The sequence below is a fragment of the Maylandia zebra genome, linkage group LG2, assembly GCF_041146795.1.
Source record: "Maylandia zebra isolate NMK-2024a linkage group LG2, Mzebra_GT3a, whole genome shotgun sequence".
NCBI lineage: Eukaryota > Metazoa > Chordata > Actinopteri > Cichliformes > Cichlidae > Maylandia > Maylandia zebra.
In genome coordinates this window covers 39,966,940-39,989,566 of record NC_135168.1, presented here as the reverse complement: position 1 = coordinate 39,989,566, position 22,627 = coordinate 39,966,940, and the positions used below count along the sequence as shown (strand labels likewise).

General features: G+C 40.7%; 3 protein-coding genes across 3 annotated transcripts; 1 reads left to right on the top strand and 2 right to left on the bottom strand.

The window, feature by feature from the left end:
• Nucleotides 1-897: 897 nt before the first annotated feature.
• On the bottom strand, nt 898-6,634 carry prpf19 (pre-mRNA processing factor 19). The gene is made up of 16 exons (XM_004545395.6): nt 6,438-6,634; nt 6,078-6,227; nt 5,523-5,599; nt 4,344-4,485; nt 4,122-4,195; nt 3,959-4,024; nt 3,818-3,859; nt 3,616-3,690; nt 3,452-3,527; nt 3,256-3,365; nt 2,979-3,134; nt 2,801-2,870; nt 2,540-2,713; nt 2,240-2,322; nt 1,824-1,929; nt 898-1,727 (listed from the first exon to the last, which is right to left on the bottom strand). Exons 1-16 carry the CDS (start codon nt 6,454-6,456, stop codon nt 1,630-1,632), a joined length of 1,518 nt encoding a protein of 505 aa, XP_004545452.1. The 5' UTR covers nt 6,457-6,634; the 3' UTR covers nt 898-1,629.
• Nucleotides 6,635-7,713: 1,079 nt separating this feature from the next.
• LOC101465337 (uncharacterized) lies at nt 7,714-14,213 on the bottom strand. Its single transcript, XM_004545394.3, has 11 exons — nt 14,124-14,213; nt 13,725-13,782; nt 13,072-13,086; nt 12,847-12,977; nt 12,613-12,748; nt 11,679-11,963; nt 11,169-11,507; nt 10,883-11,067; nt 10,096-10,197; nt 9,894-9,992; nt 7,714-9,805 (listed from the first exon to the last, which is right to left on the bottom strand). Exons 2-11 carry the CDS (start codon nt 13,774-13,776, stop codon nt 9,587-9,589), a joined length of 1,563 nt encoding a protein of 520 aa, XP_004545451.2. The 5' UTR covers nt 13,777-13,782; nt 14,124-14,213; the 3' UTR covers nt 7,714-9,586.
• Nucleotides 14,214-15,624: 1,411 nt separating this feature from the next.
• Nucleotides 15,625-21,804, top strand: LOC101464849 (uncharacterized). Its single transcript, XM_004545393.3, has 10 exons — nt 15,625-15,691; nt 15,829-15,964; nt 18,669-18,817; nt 18,950-19,082; nt 19,196-19,465; nt 19,548-19,832; nt 19,933-20,081; nt 20,173-20,283; nt 20,490-20,534; nt 20,690-21,804. The coding sequence occupies exons 2-10, from the start codon at nt 15,925-15,927 to the stop codon at nt 20,867-20,869; spliced, it is 1,362 nt and encodes a 453-aa protein (XP_004545450.3). The 5' UTR covers nt 15,625-15,691; nt 15,829-15,924; the 3' UTR covers nt 20,870-21,804.
• Nucleotides 21,805-22,627: the final 823 nt, after the last annotated feature.

Here is a 22,627-nt window from a genome sequence, read left to right as displayed (position 1 = left end):
AGGCAAAGGAAGAATGTAGAAGTTCACAACAATGAACACTTAAAATTCAACTGAGATGTTGTGTAGGATTTGCGTAGAAATCACAGCCTCTAAGCATGCAGATATGTATCATAGGCGTGAAAACCATGGCCGTTTTGATTTCTTCAAGCTATTCTTTCTCTAGGGTGGAATGATTGTACAGCATAGATCTTTAATGATTTAAAAAAAAAACAAAAAACAAGAACTCAGTGCACGTTTGAATTTATTGTGGATTTCCTCTAATCCACACACAATCAAGTCTTTTAATTAATTGGTGTTGAAGGTTCTGTCTTTTTACTTGAAAAGGCCAGCGCATATTAACTTCTTGTTCATGTGATCATGAGTTCCTCTTTGCCAACATAAAAGGGATTTGTTATGCAAATGTGTCACTACTTTGTCAGGGGGGGAGGGGGGGGGGTTGCATGTATGTCTGGAGGAAGACCTGAACTGTCACTGTCAGATAAGAGGAAAATGGTTACAATGAAGCATGCCATTAAACTGGAAACTGCTGGAACAGGCAGCATCACTGTCCACAGTGAAGTGAGTTTTAGAGTGTTACGTCACGACAGACTGAGGATGCCAGTCAAAAGAAAGAAAGAAAAAAAAAAAAAAAAAAAAAAAGGGTCCTGCTCCAAAATCAAGACCTTCAAGCTCAACTGAAGCTTGTTGATGGATACCTAGATTGTCTGCTCAAGGCAAGCCCTTCTAAGGAAACATTTAACCAAATATCAATGCAAGTACGTAAAAGAGGGTAAAAAACACAAAACAAGCCAATCCTCCTTGTATGTGAACCGGTGACCGCGACTGTATCAAAAATAAAGATCACTCTCATTGTTTGGTATAAAGCTCAAACATCAAGAAAGCAATGAGTAAAATGCATTTTGATTTGAAAGGAACTTTATATTTTGGATGTATCTACAAAGTAACCATTCTAGCTGAGGACCCCCACAGGGACAGACACTTGTATGGCAATACAAAAGATATTTTATTTAATTGTAAAAGGGCAGATGTGCAACAGGTAAAACAGCAGGTAATAAGAAATACACACCCAGGGGGAAAACAAAAGACAAAAATGTTTAAATGGAATCAATAAAACAGGAAATGAAATGTGGCAAAGGTTTTTCACAGAAGTACATCAATTTCTTACACCTGTTGATCTCACTGTACATGACTGTAGATGTATCTTATCTTACCCCAACGATATTATAATGAAGCTGGTCTACACTAAGAAGCAATAATAGTTTCCAAAGACCCCCCTCTCCTTTCATACATACACAAAAAAAAGAAAATACTACAGTAAAATCATAATTGCTGGCAAACAGGAAAGGAACTTAGAGGCTTTTCATGTCATTTTACATCATTTAGATTTCAAACACATAAAGCCAACAAACATGTCGCACTAACCATGCTGCTTCAAATCGCTGACAATCTCACAGATTTCTTCACTGGATATGAGGACTGACTCACTAAAAAAGATGCAAAGTTAGCACAGATTTCTTTTTTTCTTCCTTTTCTGATAATGAATGTGTCGGAGGTAGCGGCAGCTCTGACACAGACTGTTCTCGTCTTAGTTGCCCTCCTCCCCTCATCTTGAATTTCTGCTTTTATTTTTTACAAACTGTAAAATTTGAGGCTTCTGTCCATTGCTGTAGAAGTCAGGAACCGGGCATTCTCTCCAAAGGCCACCCCAGTCACCAATCCTGTATGGTCTATGGTTGAAAAGAAAAAGATCAGGGGTAAATGTCACGTGCATACTAGTTGAAAATCTCGAAAGAGATTTGACTTTTTTTTGTTTGTCTTCATACCGGTGAAGTTGAGGACCTCAGACCACTGCTTGCAGATGTAGACACGGATGTCAGACCCTCCTACAGCCAGGTAGGTACCACTCTGATCAAACACAAGGGACTTCACCTGAAACAAAAAATGAATGGATTAGGCTCAGAAGCAAACCTAAGATGGGTTGGACAACTTCAAAGCTGGTCCACAGTGAAACGCTGGAGTTCGGCTTAGTAAAAATAAAGAGAACGCAGTGAAAAACTGATAATCTGGTTCTTTCTGAAGTTAAAACAATCCACCCACCAGCACCCTGACAATTATACATGCAACTTTTCATCCACAGCCATTTATCTCTGCGTGCAATGACAGCCTACAGGTGATGCTAAGACTATTTCTCAAACACTTAAAAAATTCCTTTAGAAAGAAGAAATCCCAAATTTCTTACCTCATAGTTGTTGTCCAGAGTAATGGTCTTGAAGTTCTTCAGCTTCCTCAAATCCCACAGTTTCAGAGAGCTGTCCTGGGCACCTGGAGCAAACGAGGATAAGTTAATTTTTTTCTATTGGCACACCATTTTTATTCTTGTAAGGCTGAAGACACGGGGAAATCTCCAAAACTATGCAAGTCATTGATGCACAAGTCACTTTTGATACTCTAAAGAAAATGTTCATGCAGCTCTACAAGTTTATGCACATTACAGACTGACGGCTAATCTACGCAAAAAATGCTATCAAGTCAGTCTCACCTGTGGCCAGATAGTATCCGTTCTCAGAGAAAGCAATGGAGGTGACAGGTCCAGAGTGACCGGGGAAGTTGGCCACGTTGGTGCGCTCCTTCAGATCCCAAATCTTAATCTGGGAGTCCGCAGTACCAGTGCCAAAAATGAGACCATCAGGGTGGAACTGAGCGCATGTGAGAGCTGAGGGGTGCAATCAGAAACATTATGCCTGGAAGAGGACTGTTATTATGACTATCAAACGCATTAAGCAAGCAAAGAGAAACTTACCACAGCCAGCACTTTCATCAGTAACTTTGGTGAGGACTCTGCCCGTCTGGATATCAGAAAAGGCCCAGTACTACAGGATAAAAATAATAAGAGTTAGAGCGGTGAAGCAGTTTAATGGCAAAAAGGTCGATCATTCAGTGATTAAGTTCATGGCCTGTCGGTAATTTCAAGCACGCACCTGATCCTCAGAGGAGCTGAGCAGGTAGTCTCCAGTAGCATGAAGAGAGAGACCAGTGACGCCTCCCTCGTGAGCACGCACCACCTGCACACAGTTGCCCCCGGTGACAGACCACACACGGATGGTGGTGTCTGGAGAGGCGGAGAAGACCACAGACTAGAAGAGAAAAGACGGCAAGCGAGTGAGGAACAACGGATTAAAGGAACAATCGTGTTAGTCACATCTCCATTAAAATGGAGGTGAATGTTTGCATTTAGGTTCTCAGAGGACATGTTACCTGAGATGGGTGGTAAATGACAGAGGTAACCTTCTTGGTGTGACCCTTAAGTGTTGCCACGATCTGCTCTTCGTTCTTGTCAAACACCACCACGTTCTTATCAGCTCCACCTGGGAGATAGAACAGGTTTAATATCAGATTCTTTGTCTGGCATCCCAGCAAATGAAATACAGAATGAAAGATTGATTCAGTGTACCGGTGAGCACTTTGTTGGTGTCTGAGGGACACAGATCCAGAGACAGAATACCCGGCACACTGGCACTATGAAGACCCTGAAAGCAACATAAGAGAGAATGTTGATACATTGGATCGCTCTGTGAAACAAACGCATCCTCGTGATCCTGCACAATCTATACTTACAGCATGGGAGGCCACTTGGCGGTATTTGCCAAGATCCTCGGCTCTAACCAGATCCTCTGGGACAGTTTTGCCTCTCTGTAGAGAACCACAGTAAAGCAATTAAATGAGAGCGAGAGTAAATTATGCACAAACAGAGCTTGTGGCAAAACAAGTAAAACAAGTGTTTGCACATTAGCAGCTAAATACAAGAGAAATATAATACCTTCTTTCTCTCTGTAGTGAGGATAGTAGCCTTGTCTTGGAGCTGCAAACAGAAAAAAGCACATTTAAAAACATCAAGCAATTATGACAAAGGTCATAATGGTAAAAAATAATCAATTTTAAAAAAAAAAATCAATATTACCTTCTGGATGATTTCTGGAGTCATTCCCACTTGTTCACTAATCTCCATAGGCTCTCCACCAGCCCCCTGGTGTAAAAAAGGCAGAATTAAATATTGTTTAAATGGCATGATTTGTCAGTCTGATCATTGTCTTATCAGCTGAAAATAAAGCCCAGCTACTCACTGCTGCAGCTGGCTGAGAGGCGGGCACTGCCTGAGGGGCAACCAATCCGGCCTGGGGTTTGAGCGTGGCAAGAGCTGTGGAAAGAAGAAATCAACTCATTAAAATAAATAAAACACACACATAATATCAATGAATCCAGGTTCATTTGGACCAGACGATCACATTAAAGCCATTTCTACATGTTTCATAACTGTGTAGAAACCCAAACTGCTGTCGACCCACCTTCTCTTGCAGCTGTGACCTCTTTGGTGAGTCGAGCGATGACTCTGCAGGCGGCATCGTGCTGATAGAGGGCATGTGAAAGTTCTTGGCGAGTAGTCTGCAGCTGCTGCCGCAAGGTGAAGCTATGAAGCATTACAGCATCCTAGAACAGATATCAAAAAGAAAAAGTGAGAAAGGAGCACATGTATTATTTCACAAATTTTAAAAAAGGAAGATAAACAAACAAAAACAAACAGACTCACTGGAATATGTGTTTAAATGAAAAAAGGAGGATAACAAGATCGAATTCGCTTTTTTGGTCTCAGCTAAAGAATTCAAGTTATTTAAATCAATGTACCAAACAAACATTTTTTGATCCTCTACTAATAGAAATGAATTAAAATTGATTCTAAAGACCCAGGGTTTGTCACAAAACTTGCAATTCAACAAAGGAAAGGGGCAAATCTTCCATTAGATTATTATTTTGTGGCACAGATTAGATTTATAATAATGTGTTGTGACCCATCATACAATGCACAATTGAAAACAAACAAACAAAATAAACCCAAAACAACTGTCCTGTTGTTAAAAACTGCCAGAGAGGGATAAATGGTGCACTGTAACACACTTTTAATTGTTAAACTATGTAACACCCTACAGATTGATTTTACTTCTACATATTTATAACTAATTTGGGGCAACCGTGGCTCAGGGGGTTGGGAAACGGATCTGTAACCAGAAGGTCGTCGGTTCGAGCCCCGGGCTCTCTGTCCTGGTCGTTGTGTCCTTGGGCAAGACACTTTACCCTACTGCCTACTGGTGTTGGCCAGAGGGGCTGAAGGCGCGATATGGCAGCCTCGCTTCTGTCAGTCTGCCCCAGGGCAGCTGTGGCTACAACTGTAGCTGCCTCCACCAGTGTGTGAATGTGAGAGTGAATCAATAGTGGAATTGTAAAGCGCTTTGGGTGCCTTGAAAAGCGCTATATAAAGCCAATCCATTATTATTATTAATTTATATTGATTGATTAATAGCTGACTCCCTACTTGTTTAAAGGTTCTTAAATGTTGTGTGTGTGTAATGTGTTGTTGATGTAGTGTTAAACATTAATAAGAAAAATCAATTTAAAAACAAAATGATACATACAATAGATACAGTATAAAGTGCTCTGTTCTTTGATATCTCAGAGTTTACAGGACTTACCCATTCATCTTGAAGGGACTTGAGAATGGCAGGAATACTGGTTGCCGATGGTGCCTTTGGTCTAATAGGATGAGCCACTAAAAGACAGGAAACCTCTTCAGTAACTTATCAAGGCTTATTTGCAATGAGATTTGAGTATTTAAGGGCATATGACGCACTGATTTTCTTTTCATATATAAATCTTGATAATGTTCTATGTTTCTATGAATATCACAAAGAGTAGTTCACGAACACCAATCGAGGTTTGCTTCACCCCTGAAGGCCACACAAATAAAATTAAAACGTAGAATATTCTGCTTCTTCTGAAGTTGAAAATAAAAGTTGATTTGTTTGGAAGGTTTTATTTTTCCGCTTCACTTGAATTTTTCAGGTATTGTTTGGTTTTTTTATATGATAAATACAATACAGTACAATGCAACACGCCTGCAAACTTCAGCCTACTAAACCAAAGCCGAGCATCATGCCACTGATAACGACCTCTCTCACGGAAGTAGCATTACTCTGTATGAGCTTTATTACGGTCTATTGACTTATAGAAAACACCCAGAAACCCACCTTTGATGTCTACGAGCTGCTCCTCGGACAGCGGCTGTCCGTTCATCGGGTCCGTCCCATTCTCTGCGATGTACTTCTCGATCAGCCTCCGTTCAAACACCTGGTTGGACACCGGAGAGACGCACGGGTGCTCTGGCACTTCATTAGAAACTGTAAAAGAGTTCAGTTCCGGCTTTTTAACACCACATAACTACCAGCAATTTAAATAAACACACAATTAAAAAAAGAGAGCTCGCTGAACTATATAAAAGCAGAAGGCGGTGCTGCATGGCCGCTAACGCTAGCTAAATCAGCTAGCAGCATTAGCGCGGTACCGTGCTAACCGGCCTCCGTCATATCAATGAATTCAGCTTCACCTACTTGCACAAACCAAAGCCATGTTCCAGGCAGAGTCCTACAAGTCTCGTCTTAATTGTGATTTAAGCTCGCGCTTTACTTTAAAGTTGTTGCAGCTAAGGTAGACTTTACTTCTGTTTGGAAGTAGCACGCTGTTCTTTCATTGCCGCTACAACGAAGATTCTTCTTCTACGCTTTGAGTTAGCTTCAATGTCCCAAACTCTGCCACCTACCGTCATGCGCTGAGGAGAACGAGAACGAGTTTTAGCCAAATAGACGCTCACGACACAAGAGTCAGAATCAGCTTTATTGATCAAGTATGTGTACACATACAAGGAGTTTTTGCACTCAGTGTACATGACAGAGTAGCCAACGTACAAGCAGAGTAACAACATGACACCAACACGGCACAGACAATAATACATTTATGGCATATTTATAGTCCAAAGTTGCAGAGTGCAAATCTGTTGGAATAAATAAGAGATGGACAGCTAGTTAGTATATATACAGTATACCCATGAGGATTGACTATAAATATATATACGGCATATAGCTATGTACAACAGGACAGAACAGTATATACAGTATGCTTTGATTCAGCATCAGGTATGGTGGATGTTTTAAATACAGAGACTATGTGAGTGTCCTAAATGTTTATCAGAGTGATGGCCTGTGGAAAGGAACTGTACAGATGGCTGCTTTTTTGGGCAAACGGTGCTCTGTAGCACCTACCAGAGGGTATGGAGTGATATTGCCTGCTTGTGTCCTGACTCTGGATTTGTTTTTCCTGCAGACTTCACTGTCCATCATAGTCTGTTCTTGTCCTGCATGGATGCTGATCCAAACAATACCGACATGAGTGAGCAGAGAACAAACTGGATTATTCCAGAGTTGAATAGATCATCACCTCCTGAGGCAGGTTGAACCTCCTGAGCTGGCGCAGGCTCTGCTCTGCCTCTTTGATAATAGTGTCTATACGGAGTGACCACTTTAGATCTTGGAAGATTGTGGCAAGCAGGCATAATGGAGAGGGACTCCTCAACTCCACTGTTACTGCTACAGTTTTGAGCGTATTCAGCTCTAGGCTGATCTGACTGCCCCACAGGGCCAGCTGTTCAACTCCACATCTGTGTCCTTGATAAGGCCGACTTCAGACTGTCATCAAACATCACAATTCTGACTGACAGGTCTTTTGAGAAAGAGTCATTTGCGTAGAGAGAGAAGAGCAAAGAGAAGAGGACCACCCCTGGGTGGCCAATATACATACAGTGTAAAGACGACATCATCTAAAATGTGTTTCTTAAAGATTATTTTTTTATTTTTTGAGTGATGACATTTTGACATTATGAAAATATTACAAGCTTTGGGGATAAAAGGTTATCCTGCACACAACATTCAAATATTAACTGCAGTATTTGGTGAAACATGTCACATAACTATTATAAGTAGAATTACCCCAAAGATTTAATACACTGCATAAATTGTTAAAAATGCAGACGAGCTATTTAGAATAATAATTAAGTATGGACAACATGATGGGTGAGAACTTAAGTCTATATTGCTGTACAGTATTGAAAAATGAAATTTATCAAACGTTACCACAACAACTGGTGGGTAGCCCTAGAGACTGTCTTAAACACAGGAGCAGTGCAGATCATATTGGTCCTGAGGGTCCGGAGGTAGGTAACGGCAGGAGATTTCAGGAGCACCATCAGGCAGTACAATATGAGACAGGAAGGATTATGCTCAACTCATGCTAGGGCTGCTCGATTATGGCAAAAATGATAATCACGATTATTTTCACTGAAATTGAGATCTCGATTATTTGACGATATTTATTTAACCCTTTAAGACCTACCATAGAACCAAGTCCGCCAGAGCTTATATTATATTTTTACATGTTGTAGTGCCATTTGTGGGAGCATTTCAAGTTGCTATACAACTATTATAGCCCATATTTTAATAATATGTATGCATTAAGTCCATAGTAACTACATTAATTGCAAAAAAGTACAATAAACTACAAAAAAAAATTGAAAATCATTTTTGTTTTTTTTGCATATATTTCTACTTGGAGAAATTTAAGAGGCTTATCCTTCAAAACTTTAAATACAAAAAAGTTGCAAAAAATAGTTTACAACAGGAAATTTATTTTGAGTGTCTTCATAGTTTTATTTTGGAGATACATCAATTTTTATATACTGCAGGAAAAACGAAAAAACAATCCTATGATGCAAATTTGCAAAGAAAACAGCTGGTGCATCAAAATAAACTATTTCCAGCAGTGCAATTCGAGTTCTAAGCATCCCAGAAACTATTCAGAAAAGTCAAACATGACCAGTATAGGCTTTTAAGGCCTACAAGTAAAAAAAACTACAATTTCCGCGAAAATGACGTCACTGCCGGTTTCGGGCAGGAAATGGCGGACATGTGACAGTCTGTTTAACTGTGGGAAGTGTTACGAACAGCTGATCGGATCGGCAAAGCGTGTTTCTGGAATATTATGTTTTTGTTCCTGCAAGCGCTTTTTATGCAATTTTTGCAAAGCTATATGTGGAAGGAAACCGTGACCGAGGACAAGCTGATGGCATCAGATGTAAGTACAACTCCTCCGGTTTCATATGCAAAACAAATTATTGCGCTAGCTTACACGGTCCAGGTTCTACAGGGATTTAAAAATAGTTATGCAAAACGGAGCGTGCTGCTCTGACCGGATCTAAAGGGTTAACAATGACTTTAAAAAATAATATAAAATAGTGTGCAACACCACTGAAGTTTTTTTTACCTCTCTTTTCAACCAACGGCAGTCACTCTCCTCTCCAAATAACTTCTGCTTAGCTTTCCGAGCTTCCCTCGGGTCCTCTTAATCAGCGGTCTCCAACCTTTTTTGCGCCACGGACGGTTTATGCCCGACAATATTTTCACGGACCGGCCTTTAAGGTGTCGCGGATAAATGAGGGAGGGGCCAATAATCGGCTCAGTCATTTTTAATGATCGTTGAAAGCCCAGATCGTAATCGTGATTAAAATTCGATTAATTGAGCAGCCCTAACTCATGCTTCAGAAAAATTACATCACAAAGCAAACTATTAAAACCGTGCATAAGGCACAGGTGAGGTTCTTCTTCTCGGTCAGGAGCTTCACCGTTTGTGTGATTTCTCCATGTTCTCTCTTTTATGAAAAGTTCAGATTCTTTGACGTGTAAATACTGCAGGACTCAGAGGTGTCTGTGTCTAGTGGCAGCGTGGAAAAGAAGTCTTGTGATTTGTTCCCCCTTCCCTTATCTCCATCCTTTTTGATTTGGAACTGAACGCAGTCCTCGGATGAGTGGAGGCAGTCTGAAGCTCCGGGCACAGGGAAGGAAATCCTGTCCTCGTCCTCATTAGATTTAGCCTGCTAGCAAGGGATGAAGACACAAGCTTAAGCAAATATCATAATAATCTGTGGCATCTAAATATTCACAGCTGGAGAGCTGTATTACCTCAACAGTTAAGTTATGACTAGGGGAACTCCCAGCTGTTGCTCTGTGCACATCCTGGTTCTCGGCTCTTGGAGACCCTACCGTTACCGGAGCATAACCCTAGAAATACAAACAACAACAGATATGCACAAAGACACAATTCAATTGAATGATTTTAGCTCCCTTAAAAAAGAAGAAGATTATATTAGTTAATCAGTCTTACAGTGTGAACAGGACTGGCTCTTGGGGTCCATTTTCTTGGTGTTCCAGTCTGCTGAGAGTAGCTGTAGTGACCTGGGGGCTGAGGAGAGGGGGGACTGTAGTGCTGCAAAAGAAAAAACAAAACCCCACAAACATAAATAAACCAATAACGACAAAGACCTAGGAACTCATCCGACTCACAGACCATCACAATTCACCGGTTACTGCTCGTAAAAACAATAAATGTGACCTTTAGTGATCATCGTGGACCGGTGTGTCTGTTAAATGTTTAGCCGTGATATCAGGTTGCTCCTTTCTAGTGATGTGTGTGGCATCATCATGCTGACATCTACGGAGCTTCAGTCAAAATACTTCGGACAGAATATATAAAAATATCTACAAATTATCTGAAATAATTAGAGGGGATAGGTTAATTGGATAATTCAAATTGCCACTAGGTGTGAATGTGCGAGTGAATCTGAGTGTGAATGGTTGTCTGTCCCTGTGTGTTAGCCCTGCGACAGACTGGCGACCTGTCCAGGGTGTACCCCGCCTCTCGCCCTATGACAGCTGGGATAGGCTCCAGCGCCCCCCGCGACCCTGAAAAGGATAAGCGGTAGCGAATGGATGGATGGATGGATATCTGAAATAAGATACTTCAGTTCATCAGACTCTCTGGAGCAAAAAAGAAATGTCAAAAAACGTCAACAAGTGGCTTCTGTCGGTGTCAAAGTGCATGCATCTGCAATAAGATTGGCTCGACGGCTTGTAATCATTTATTTAGCTGTGGACTCTCCTGGTTTCCTCACCTGGATGTTGACCCTCGGGGGGTTGGCTGGCAGCGTGCGGTGTGTTCTAAAGCACGTGATGAGTTGGGAGAGGCTACAGTTTGGGTAACGTTTCATGAACAGGATGAAACCAGCCAGGGACACGAACATGCCAGAAGGGACAGTAACGGATTTGAGGAGCGCTCGCCAACTCCCTCCCCTTTTGTCTGAGAAGATGGCAGACACATGGATTTTAGGAGGAGTGGCAACTATGGATCAAACAACTTCTGATTGATACATGCTTCCAAAAACGTGGCACAATACCCACTGATCACGTGCAAGTAGGTGGAGGATACCAGGTTGCCATTCCTGTCTTTAACTTCATACAGCCCATCATGCCTTGAGGTCAGCCTTGCAATGACCACCTCGTAGATGGAGCCGTTCCTACTCAGTGAGATGATACCCCTGTAGTGCAGGTCATGGTCCGTTATCTGCCCCTCACGGATGAGCTGCACAGGGCCACGTGGGGGTTTGGGGTCAAAGGGGCCCAGGGAGGATTCATCAGGAAAATGGCCAGGGGTAAAAATGAGATGGGCATGAGCAAGAGGAAGATATAGAGGCAGGATTATGGACTCTTTGGTAAAGCGTGTGATGTTGAAGGAATGCCCTGCATCCATCCATGTGTAAAATCATGAAAAATGGAGTAGTGGTGAATGTGGAAGTATGAGAGGGCATCAGATAGAAAGGGAAGGATAAAACAAAACCATTAGCACTGTAAAGTCACAAAGTTAAAGGTAGTCAGTCAGCTTCTTAAAACCCACGTTTCTGCTCTGCTCACCACGGACGGTGAGGGTGCTGCGACCCAGCACCTTCCCGTTGTCGTCTCTCATGGTGTAGTTGCCTTGGTCTGCTTGCGTCACTCTCTCCGCCACCCAAACCTTCCCCCCTCTTAGCAGCCGCCCCCGGCCAGCGTTACCGGTTTCGGGGTCTGTCCGGTTCCAAAGCACGACCGGCACAGCCTCAGGCGGAGCGCCCCGGTGAGAGAACTCCAGCAGGGAGCCATTTTCGGGGATGCTGTGCTCAAAGGTCTCCCCATAGTTTCTGCGGTAGGGTTTAATGCATTCTGAAGGAAGACGAAGAACCACGAGGTAAGTGAAAGACAGAAAGAGAACAAGTTTATTTAAGTACAATTTAGAGATGCAAAAGTTACTTTCTTTTTAACTAAACTGGTGAAAAGGAAAGTGATATTGCAAAAGACCCACTCCTAACACACATCAGTGTACTGTAAATGATCACAAATCAAAACGAAAAGAAAAGTGATAATATATCTTTCTTTATGATACTTTGATGAGTACATTTTCCTGACATTACTTGTGTAGGGACCATTCGTAGGCTATGCATGCTTACGGCAGTGTTCAGCTGCAGGAGAGGTGGGAAAGATTGGTTCAGGGGGCAGTGGCAGGTAAAGTAATGCCACACCTGCTGTATATTTATACCAATTAACCTCTCCTCTTTTTATGCAGCAGGGGTGTGGCTGGCAAACGTTATATACACACACACAAACACACCTGACACGGAGTCAGAACAGTTGCTACAACTTCTCTGCTTTAAGGCAATGAATAGATTGCCTATGACATCAAAGCATAGGGACACATTAAGTTATTAAATAACTTAATGTTTCAAGCAAAGAGAGGCAGATCATTGAAAAAGCTGGCTCTTTTGCATCATGACACAAAGCAATGAATTTCGCCAAAGAGAGGCAACTGTCATACCCGAAACGATCAGACGGACAGTCTCGTAGGTGAAGCCCATGGACAGCTTGTTGGCATAAACTCCCTGGTCAGCATGACTCACTTCTTTCAGGACTAACGACTTATCTTTGGTCCACTCAAACCGTGGGTCCTTAACCTACAGTTGCATGGCAGATCCATTTTTAGGCAACACAGCAACCAAACACACACACACACACACAAAAAACCCCCAAGTGTCAACACTCGTCCACTCACAGTGGTTTTCTCCAGCAGGATGCGTTTCGGCCCGTCGGGATACGGTGTAAAAGTCACGATTCGCGACGTTGAGTCCACCGGTAGACGAAACTCCTTCCCGACGCAAACAGTCTGAACTTTTTCTCGGTCACCTGTCGAGGTGCAAATGAAAGTCAGCAACATCATTGGAGACCATGTGCTACAGAAGAAGGATGCATGAGCGGTAAAATGTGACTTTTGACTCACCTAGTAATTCCCAACCTGCAGGAAAAGTACGAGTAACATAATTAATAATTTTCTTCAGACCTCAGATACGGACTGTAAACTCTCCTACATATGTAAAAGGTTGACCTACTTTTATGTTATTAGGTCATTTAAGGTCATCTATTTTGTAACAGATTTTTAGAGTCTGCTATGTGATTTAACTTTTAAGCTCTTTAATTCAGCATATGTACACGTTTATTAATTGTTACTGTTCACGTACTGACTTTATACTGCATATTTTTCCACTGCATTTTCTCTGGGCACCTCTCACATTTATTATAGTTTTGCATGTTGGAAATTTATATTTGTGAGAATTATATTTCAGAGTTGAAGTGCTAAAAAACAAAAATCTCTGCTCTTCAAATCTGGGCTGGCCATTCTTCTTTGCCTTTGTTTTATTTAATCCAAGACCCTTTAATGAAATGGCTTTCTAGAAACATTCTGCAGATAATGGTGACGTTATCGACAAATGTATTAATTAGTCACTTTTTAAAATAGTAACATTGACTTCACTTTTACTACGAATAACCTAACCGTAATATAAAGCACCAGTAAGTGCATTATTAATAATTATTTAAGCAGAAAGAAACAGAAAAACTACGGGTAGTCTTATTAAAAACTGGTGCCACACTTACCCAGTGCAAAAGGAAGGGTGAAAAGTGCAGTGTAGAGGACGCAGGAGGACATCTTCTCCTGTAAAAGACAGCGGATTGTTTCATCTGTAAACGTAATTGACATTCACACCAACCCTCCTCCGAAAACAAGCGGCCAGACGGGACATGCGATCATTAATCAACAAGCTGCAAAAGGCGGGGAGCTCAGCGACAGCCCAAATGATGTCGATGCGGACTCAGCGCACTGCACACACTCATGTCCCCCCATGACGTCCTGTCCGCTCTTTGAAGTCATGTCCACTCAGGTGTCCAGCATGTTTCCCATCTTCTGAACCATTGTAGCGCTACTACTGGCTGCCGGGTCATCAGTTACCGATCATCAACAAACGATTACTCAGTTTGTGCGTAATGTGAACTCACCTGCAGGATGTGAGGGTAATTTAAAAAAAATGTTTTTGTGGATGAGGATAAGAGGATAACGACGACCTCCGCAGAGCGCGCATGCCCACTGCTCCCCCTTCTGTTATGGCGATGGATACGTCGTATTCTCGGCCGCTGATACGCAAAGTGCGTCACATTTTGCAGTTCTTGTAAGGGAACATATTTTCCCTCCCTCTTACTATGCTGCTAGATTTTAGACTTCTGTAGTAACTCGTCAGATTCTGACTGTACGTGCAAATGATGAGATGATCTTAGAAAATATAAGAGATCATAACGCGACATGGAACACCTCTCACTTAAATTTTCCTTCTTGTTAAAAAATTAACAAAAGTTAATTAACAAAATTAACTTGTTAGTTTCTACAGTGAGGGAAAATTACTTGATCTCCAGCTCCCCAGAAATAAAGAGTCTCTAGATTTGATGGTAGTTTCATTTTAATGGGAGAGACAGAATATGGACCAAAAATCCAGGAAAAAACACATTACATAAAAATAATAAATTGATTTCATGTCATTGAGTGAGTGTTTTATCCCCAAGAACGACATAAGCAAGTTCTTTGTGGAGAAACCCTTGTTGGCAAGCGCAGCAGATGTTTCTTGTAGTTGGTCACCACGTTTGGACTCATCTCTTTTACTCCTCTTTACAGAAACGCTCTATTGATTTTCTATGGCAGGAATGTCAAACTCTTATTACACCATATTACACATACAGCCTACTTTGATCTTAAGTAGGTAGACAACATCCCTCAGATTTCTCAATATAAGAAGTCCAATTTCATTGATACATCTTAGTTTTACTACATGATAAAGACATTTTGTTCTATTTTAATATATAGAAATCAATAGAAATCTATAGAAATCACCCAGCACAACTCTTCTGGCTTAAATGATAAGAAATAAATGTAAAATGACAAAACTGATTTATCTGTGTGCCACATGGGCACACCTGACGTTTGTCTCTCTCCGTTGAAATGAAACAAACATAAAAATTAGAGACTGTTCGTGTCTTTGTAAATGAGCAAACTTGCTGTTTCAGGAGTGTAGGGTGTGTGGTTTATCTTTATTTGGGGAGGTTTACATGACATAAGTGTCACATGAGATAAGTAAAGTCCTTAACAGTGCACATGCTGACACTTTAAATATGTTTTTAGTATAGGTTATATACATGATTAAAATAAAGCAGGTTTTATGGTGCCGGACCAGTTATTTCCCAGTGTTTTTATGTAACATGTTTAAAAACGTCTTGACTGCGATTCCTTTAGAATTCATTCCTACTGAATTCACTTGAAATGGGACGGCAGCCAACAAAACGGTGCAAAAAGTTGTATTTTTATCCCCTTTAAACTGCTTTTATTTATGATATGGTGGTTTTAAAAGCGATCTTGGAGGCAGAAACAACACAAATGCCTGGTTTGTTATTGAAAAGTATCCTGAGAGATGGGCCCTGTATGCAGTTACAGTGGGAGAGGTGGAGCCTAAGCCACGCCCAGTCCTTCTTTTCTCCACCCAGCAGCTGCAGGACGCACAGAACTCAATCACACAAAAGAAGTACGGTCTCATTATTCTTTTTCTGTTTGTCCACAACTTCTTCTTAGTCAGGCTTTTTAATACTGAACATCACCTGTGTCACTGATTTGCTATTTTCGGGGTTAATTTTTGTGTGTTATCCGAACATTTCATTATAGAGGGGAATGCGGTACGGATTTGGTCTTGGAAGCTGAGGGAAAAAACACTCAGAAAAAAGAGCCTCAAGTCACCTCTCTGCTCTTTTTCTGCAGAACATGTCGCTTGTGTTTTTGATGTTTTCCATTGTCTTCTTCGGTGAGTAGAGCTCATTCCCACATTCTAACATATAAACACCTGAAATCTGAAATACAACGCTCGATGGTTTGGGATTATTTACAACAAACGTTAATTGATTTCCATGCCACACACTCCGTGGATACAGCATGTACAAAGTTATCCAATCTCTCCGTGGAGCCAGGTGTTAAGTGGCACTCTGCCGGAGCGAATTAAAGTGCGTGCATGTTGTAGTAAAAGACGTTTGGTGTTGTGGGGCTGCTGTAGACTAATGCAATTTAAATCAGTAGCAGAACACAGGAAGAACAATACGCATTGTCTCCACACCCATCTGCTATTCCCAGAATTAGTGCTTGGTGCATTTCATTTATCAATAAATTATTTGGGAAACATAAACACCTATCAACGTACATCCACCCATAAATAAAAATAAATAAATAAGCAAGCATATTGGGTTTTTTTTTTAATTGTTTTTCGAAAGAAAACAAAACAATCTGATTAATTTCATTGAAATATAAATATACAGTTACATATTTATGTGTTTTAAACTATTCACGGTATTTATGCATTGTCATTAATGTCTTTAGCCGCAAAGTGAAAGGAAACGTTTACACGACGGAAACCAGAAAATTCAGCACAGCCGAGATTTCTTTCCGTTAGCTGGTTTGACAAAACATATAACCTCAGTCAGAGATAACGGGTAGCACGACGGTGGCAATCAACTTTTTCTTATTCTTTATTTGTCTTCTGCTTCCGGTTCTGTGAGCGCTCACACGTAAATATGGGCGTTTTGCAGCGTCACGTGACTCATCGTCCGCATGCGATAATCCCCTAAGAGTGGCGCTTAAAATGGTCATTTATAATATTTAAAGAAAAAACATATCATATCCATTCAAGTTAATCACGTTATCACTGCTGTTTAAGGTAACAGCTGCAGATTAGAGCTCTGAAACTTTAAACTGGATCTATTTAAACGTTAAAGGCCATTGTCCAATATCCGAATAGGCAGCGTTTCTGCCGAATGGCAGTTTGTCAGCAGATCAAAGTGTAATTATTTTATTGGTTGTCTTGATGCATGCTCAATCATCCAGATAAGGACATCCCAAAAAGTTAATCCTGTGTCTAGATGAACAGAGTCAACTTTTTGGTATTTTATTAGTTGAAACGGTGTTCATGGTTTATGTTCAATGTTCATGGAGCTGCAATTCCAGCAGTGCTAAAGAAACTTAGCAACAGATTAAAACCACGTATTCCTATATATAACAATACGTGGTTTTAATCTGTTGCTAAATTTTTTTTATACTTTTTATATCGAATTGATTAATTATATGTGCACATTCCTGTACACTCTGTGCTTCATTCATTGGTTTTTAATAAGGTTTCGCTTAACAGTTAAAACATGCTGTAAATAAAAGAATCAGTGAACACGTTGCGTTTCTGGAGGATTTAAATTGAAACCTGACCTGCTCCCTAGCGGTTTTTGATACGGGCGAAACGGGCGGCTGCCCAGGGCGGCATCGTGGTGGGGGGCGGCATCACGGGCATCGGCAAAAAATAAAAAATTGCTCGTACTCATGCTGCCCCGACATCAGCCAGCGCATATTGGGAATGGCATAGGCACCGATCGGTTTTCTATCGCCCATTTCCTGGGAGTAAGGGCGCCCTCCGTTTGCGAGGTGCGCCTGCTGTTTACGGCACAGAGAGGAGAGGGCGGGGGATTCTCTGGCTGGCTGAAGCAGCATCTAATAACCAACTCGCAAAATAAAACAAAATAAAAACTAAACAACAAACACGAAAACACCAGACATTATGATACAGACTTATAATTTGCACCGATGTTTTTTCGAAATTCTATACGCGAAAAGTGAGCGCAGGAGCGCCTGCTTGTAGCTGTGCTGAAGTCAAAGTAAACTTTATTGTCATCTCCGCTATATACAGTCCAGTATATAGAGAGACGAGACGACGAGGCTCCAGTTACCGCGGTGCAAGTAAACAAACAGGGAGTGTTCGCCCCGGGCGCCAAACAGGCCAGGACCGCCACCAGCATAAATGACCACAGTGACTCTTACTTTGAGCTTAGCCATCTCAGCATAGCTGGTCAAGCCATAGATCTGGCTTCATTAATACACCTCGCTGTTTGTAATGTATGGGTTTGAGTTAATGGCTCAGTAGTGCTGATATCTAAAAGTGGCCAGTTGCTGTTCTAAGATGGTCAGCCATTGCTGGTTTGAGAATAGCGGCTGATGAAGTGAGTGCATCAGAGGGACCAATCAGGTTGAACCGTTTGGAGACAAAGTTACAGGCAAGGCAGAAATGGTTTAATGGTTTGGAGCTGCTGTGGTGACTGAGCTGAAAATAGGGTAATTTACTGATGTGAGATGTTGTTCATGTATTTCCTTCATTCAGCTAATAATAACTTGGTTTATTTCTGATGCTTTATGACGAATGTGAGTTAATTCATCAGATTGAGAGTTATACTTTACTCTGCCTCGTGCTTTGGGGATGAGAATGCTTTTTTATGCTGCTGCATTTGTGTAAATTCAGTGAGGTTCCAGAACCTTGTCTTCAAAATTACTTTCAGAGTGTAACAAAATACCGGTATGTGTGTGTGTGTTTGGTATATTAATGGAAACAACTGATATTATGTTGTCAGATGTTTGTGGTTTCAGTTACATTAACACTACCTCCATCTGTCTCTTCTTCTCTTGCATCTTTTTGATTAAAGGTTCATCCTCTGGTATACAAACTGATGAGGTGTGCTATGGCAGGAGGTGGCAGTTTCCATCTAATTATATACCCTCACGTTATACTGGACCAATATACTTTACTGAAACTAATACGGGATCCAAAAAAGTTGTTATAAATAATGGGATGGTGAGCAGCCTCTATGTGACCATTACATTTCGGCAATATGATAAATGTTGGGCCTATGTTTGAAACAATTAAATCAAAGTATATAGAATATGTTATAATCTGAGGAATATATATGTGCTGTCTATCTTTCAGGCAAAAGACACACGCTTTAGAGTCTCTCCTGGCTCAATTTATCTTACAGATGTAGAAAAAAGAGATGAAGGAATTTATTCTGTATCATCTGGTGGCTACCAGCGACAAGATGTTGTTGAACTGAAAGTCTTGGGTAAGAATTTGAACTGTACTGTATATTTAGATCAAAAATATATAGGTATGTGTTTTAGCTACCTGTTCCTAAGCACAAGTCCCCTCCTTTTTTTTCTTAATCTGCATTTTAAGAATGTGCTAAAAATGTCACAAGGGATTACTACTATACGTGGGAGGACTCTATCCCTAGATGGGCTGAAATCCTGGAGTTTACTCCCCTTCACAGTCCGGACCAGCCAAAGATCCTGTGGAATCGCACAGACTCTCAGATCAGAGAAAGCAGAGCTGAGGTGAAAAACGGTAATTGGCAGCTGTCTTACCTCACTCAGGCAGACAGTGGGTACTACAACTTCATGGATAAGAACCACTCTGTGTTGGCCAAGGTGCTGCTCAAAGTAAAAGGTGATGTGAGAAGCTGCCTGTGAGATTTCTGCATTTTACCAGATTAAATGTTCTAATGAAGTCTGATCTGTGTCACTAACAGAACAAACCAGACACTATGAAACAAGGTGGAATGAGCACATTCTCATTGAATACCCTCGGGGTCCTAAGAAGTGGACCGTGACTTTTACACCTGAGGGCCAAATGGATCCCGAAACACTGATGGATGGCAGTCTGATCATAAAAGATAATCGCTTTTCTGGCAGAATTCATGCAGTGATGGATGGCATAATTATAAATTCTACAGAAATTAGAGACTCTGGCACCTTTGAGTTCAGAGACCCAGATGGCAACCTGATCTTGAGTGCTCGGCTTGAAGTGACCCCTGGTAAGCAACAGAGCATTTCTCCTCATAGAGTAGAAGTTCTAACTAACATCAACCCCCACCCTCTACACCATATTCCCTAACTTTCTCCATACTCTTACAGAAATGTTGCCACAGTTTATATTTATGGCCGTTATTGCCTTGATTGTCGTCGGGATCATCTGCTGTTGCTGTTGTTGTAAAAAGTGCTGTAAAAGGGACAAGTCTGCTCCTCAGACTGCAGCCTCACCTGCACCTGCTGTATATTATCATGTAAGTATTCTTTTAAGTGGAAATTAAGACCAGCTGTGTTAATATTTGATGTTCTTATTTTAAAATTTTAAAATTCTTATTCCAATTACAGATTGAGAATCAACCTGCATGCCCAAGTTACTCACATCCTTCAGCTTTGTCTTATCAGCCTGTGAATTCTCATATTTCTACACAACCTTCAGCTACCTCCTCTGAGCCACTGGTAGGTGTAAAGCTTGATTTATATTCAAGGCAAAGATAAAAGAGAGGTGAAAGGAACTCAGCCACTTTTGTTGTTTTAAAAAGAAATAGTAGTTATTTATGGATTGGGGCACTAAGTCTTTATCTCGTCTGGGACTGCCTGGCAACTCACATTAGCGCTCATCCTCTTTCCTCTTCTGACTCATGTGCTTTTTCCTAACTTCACAGTTGTACCACAAAGTGAATATCCATGAGAACCCCGCTCAGCCTGAGGTACATACACACAAACAAACATACAAAAATCCCCATGAATGCATAAAACTAAGAACAGAAATTTCCTCATTCAGAGGCATTTTTGGCCTGTCAGTGACTGATTCATTTTAACCACTGTGCTTATGCACCTTTTTTTGTTTTACCGATGTCTCCAGGTTTCAGTACCTGAAAACCAGGCTTCCACTCCAGCTCCCTCAGTCGGTCCAGACTTCCTCTCATCAGACCCGGAGCCGCAATTTGAACTGAAAGGATTAGACATGCCTTTTGCACCATCTCTTACTTCAAACACAACTATCTGTGATGTTTATAACTCAGACAAACTAAACTTTCCGTAAACAGTATGCTGAAAATTCAGGTAGAGTTTATTATTGTTTCCATTTTCATCTTTGCAAAGCCATACACGGACAGGAAAAGGACCATGCAGACAGATGTTAATCGCACTGTGTTGATGCATGATCCGTTTTTTTATCTTTCACACAAAGATGTGCTGTTGTAAAATGTATGGATTCCAAATATATTTTTTCAGTTAACAAGATTGCTTGTAAATTTGTAAGTTCATGTCTTGCAAACAGTTTGGTTCTGGAAAGCTTTGGAATTTTTATTTTTTTTCCTAAATTTTCCTCAGGTATGAGAACATAAATCTCACTCAGTGTTGTCCTCCAAATATTCTGTTACAGCAGCTTAAGTGTGAATTACAGGAATCAGGGTTTTATTAAATTGTGCAATATAAACGCATTTACAATAAATTAGAATTGTTACTTGCATGAAATAGTGTCTGCTTTGCTTCTCTTCACAGGCTATTTATGGATATTTATGGAATGACAGATAATGTAGTCCAGTATCTTGGCAAAGTGTGTAATAGATACGGTGGACCAACGTGCCTATTACATGCTTTGCCGTGATATCAGGCTGGATAATGTTGCTAGCTTTTGCTTCCATGGGTATTTTCTACCTCTGTTATGTGCATCCAGCTCCATACATCACTTGTTTGTAGCTTTTATCATTGTGTTTTGAGGGATGGTGGGCAATTTTTAAATATGCCTTTTTATATTGTCAAATTCTCAAATGCAATACAAGTATAACTGCTTCTGTATATCTTTAAACAGAAGCTTGTATAAAAGTTTTATCGGGCATTGAAAAACATGTATCGTTTATATAATGTATGTAAAATTCTGATAGTTGTTTGCATTGCATGAAGATGTCTGAATATGGAATTAGTGTAATGATTTGAAAAAGACCTTAAAGAGCTTATATGAATTTTTCAACTCTGTCCCTCTGTCTCGCTCCCTCTTTCTGTCTCACTCTCTCTCTAACACACACACACACACATGCACACGCACACGTGTGGGGACACAGTGGAATAACAACACCACTACTTCTTACATTTTAAAAAATCTAAATGGAAGAGCCCCTTAAAATTTGCATGGAAACTAGAGGGTTAGATTTTCAACATTACAATTAGCGTTACAGTTGTAATAGCTTCTAATGCAACTGTAACTCATTTAATTATAAGAGCATTTGTATGTTGACAGACATTTAAAAAAGCTGGTTTTGGAGAGTTTGCTACTATGCAGCTCTTATAGCAAGTTGATGTGCAGATGTTAATTCCTGCATGGATGTTCCTTTGCCTACATGCATGTAGTTTAAGTAATTACATTATTTCGTAGATAAATATAACTTGGTGTCATCTGCATAGCAATGAAAATGCATGTGTTTTGTAATAACATTGCATGAGGGGAAACGTATAATGTAAAAAGTATTGGTTCTAGGACAGAACTCTGTGGAACTCCATGAAAAATTCTCTAACTTACATTAATAATACCTGTCTACCTGTTCATTCCTGGTCCATTCCTGGTATAAAGCCTGAGAATAATTGCTACGGCATGGGATTAAACTTTTCATCTGATTTTATATATATATTTATTTATTTATTTATTATGGACCAGTACAGTTCAGTCCAAGTAAAGGAGGCTCAAAATTTGTGGTAAATGTTTGAAGGTAAGCTGCTCCACGTGCCGTGTGACCATGTCTGGGCTGTCTTCTGTTGGAAAACATTAAACCCTGGTATGTGATGATAAATAGAATCTGTTCTC